At 38.1% G+C, this 1,990-nt stretch overlaps 1 protein-coding gene across 1 annotated transcript; it reads right to left on the bottom strand.

The window, feature by feature from the left end:
• Nucleotides 1-737: 737 nt before the first annotated feature.
• On the bottom strand, nt 738-1,694 carry LOC147364917 (olfactory receptor 11H12-like). Its single transcript, XM_086318874.1, has one exon. The coding sequence runs from the start codon at nt 1,683-1,685 to the stop codon at nt 738-740; it is 948 nt and encodes a 315-aa protein (XP_086175000.1). The 5' UTR covers nt 1,686-1,694.
• Nucleotides 1,695-1,990: the final 296 nt, after the last annotated feature.

Here is a 1,990-nt window from a genome sequence, read left to right as displayed (position 1 = left end):
ACACGACAGAAGTGACTTAGCACATGTGCACACATAGCTGATTAACAATGTTGTGATAGTTTTAGGTGGACAGAGAAAGGACACAGCCATATGTATTCATGTATCCATTCTACCCTAAACACCCCTCCCATTCAGGCTGCCACATAACATTGAGCAGAGTTCCATGTGCTATACAGAGGGTCCTTGTTGGTTATCCATAAAGTAGCATATATAGGTGACAGTAAGTTCTCTACAGAAATTTTGGATCATTGCTTTTAAGGGTTTATTTACTAAGAATGATCACATCACAAAGATAATAAAGTCAAATATGATAAGAACTACAATTGGAAAATAATATATTAATGATTCCTTTTTTACTTAACAACTAGCCAACTAAACAAGCAAAATGACATAATTACAATTTTATTGATCCCAGAACTATTAACCTAAATTATCAAATAGAATATAGGAATTTTGACCACAGGTGAGTCATATTAACTATTCAAAAAACTCTTAAGTGTGGTGTACATTTCTTATTTAATATACAGGCTAAATGCCAAGGAGGAACCCAACACCACCATTTATCTATAAAATCTCAGCATTTTATGATTATAAGTGGCCTCATAAATGTTTTATTTCACAGGTTGATATAAGTTAATATCACTAGACCCATATTTGAAGCTTAGATAACAATATAATTCTGGTTGTTTTATGTTAGACTATACTGACCTGACAACGGATGGATCATCTACTATGTCTTACATTATGTTGAAACTCCCAAGAAGTTTCCTCAAGGCTGCTTTTATCTCCTTATTCCGGAAGCTATAGATAAAGGGATTGAAGAGTGGGGTCACCATAGCATAGAATAAAGTTGCAACTTTCTGCATCCTAGCAGAATGTCCAAGTCCTGGGCTCACATACATTACCATGAGAGAGCCATAGAACAGGGATACCACAGCCAAATGAGACCCACAGGTGGAGAAGGCTTTCTGTCTCCCAGTAGCTGAAGGCATATGCAACACAGCTGTTAGGACAAGAGTATAGGACCCAAGGATGAAGAGGAAGTTACCAAAGATAACTATTGAGCTTAGACTGTAGCAAAGCAATTGGGTTTTGGGGGCAGAGACACATGCCAATGCAAACAGTGGCCCTGGGTCACACACAACATGGTCAATGATGTTTGGTCCACAGAAAGGCATCTGAGAAATGAGAACAATGGGGATCATGAACCACAGAAATCCACAGACCCAGCAGATAAGGACCAGTTTGATACAGAGATGCCCATTCATGATATTAGGATAGTGCAAGGGATGGCAGATAGCAAGGTACCGATCAAAAGCCATGACAGCCAAAAGTAAGCATTCAGTCGTTCCCAAGGAAAAAAAGAAATAAAATTGTAGGAAACATCCAACAAAGGAGATGGTCTTTTTATTTGAGAGGAAGTTGACCAACATCTCGGGGACTGTAGAAGACACATACCAGATCTCTAGGAAGGAGAAATTCCCCAGGAATATGTACATGGGGATGTGGAGTTGCTGGTCACACCATAAAGCACAAATAATGGCCCCATTTCCTGTTATGGTCAGAGCATATATTGTAAGGAAGAGTGAGAAGAGGAGGCTCTGAATCTTCCACTCATAAGAAAAACCTAGGAGTATAAATTCTCTTACGAAAGCAAAGCTGGAATCTGGCTCAGAGATGTTCATTGGATCAGTAACCTGAAAGTTCAAAAGAGATGTATTTATTATTTAGAATTAGTTTCAAATGTGTTCTTGTTTGAGAATGAGGAGAAGATATTTTTCCAAAATTCATCATTTGGGAAGAGAATATAGTCTGCTTGTTCTTGGCTATATACTTTGAGTTCTGGGCATAGGAGGTAATTGGTGGCACAGAAACAAACTTTTGCCTGCTTCTGAATCTCTCCCTTACTTTGATAGAACTTGAGAATTTTAAACATATTTTGTAAGCTTGTTATTCTGGGGACAGAGATGATCTATGACAGTTTCTGTAT

The sequence above is a fragment of the Bos grunniens genome, chromosome 10 (genome assembly GCF_055505025.1).
Source record: "Bos grunniens cultivar Pamir isolate PY7600 chromosome 10, Bosgru_T2T1.0, whole genome shotgun sequence".
Classification (NCBI taxonomy): Eukaryota; Metazoa; Chordata; class Mammalia; order Artiodactyla; family Bovidae; genus Bos; species Bos grunniens.
Note: the sequence above shows the minus strand (reverse complement) of the source record. Positions and strands in the feature narration are given on the sequence as shown.

Coding starts and splice junctions, on each gene's coding strand:
- LOC147364917 (XM_086318874.1), bottom strand. CDS start 1,685: ATGAACATCTCTGAGCCAGATTCCAGCTTTGCTTTCGTAAGAGAATTT.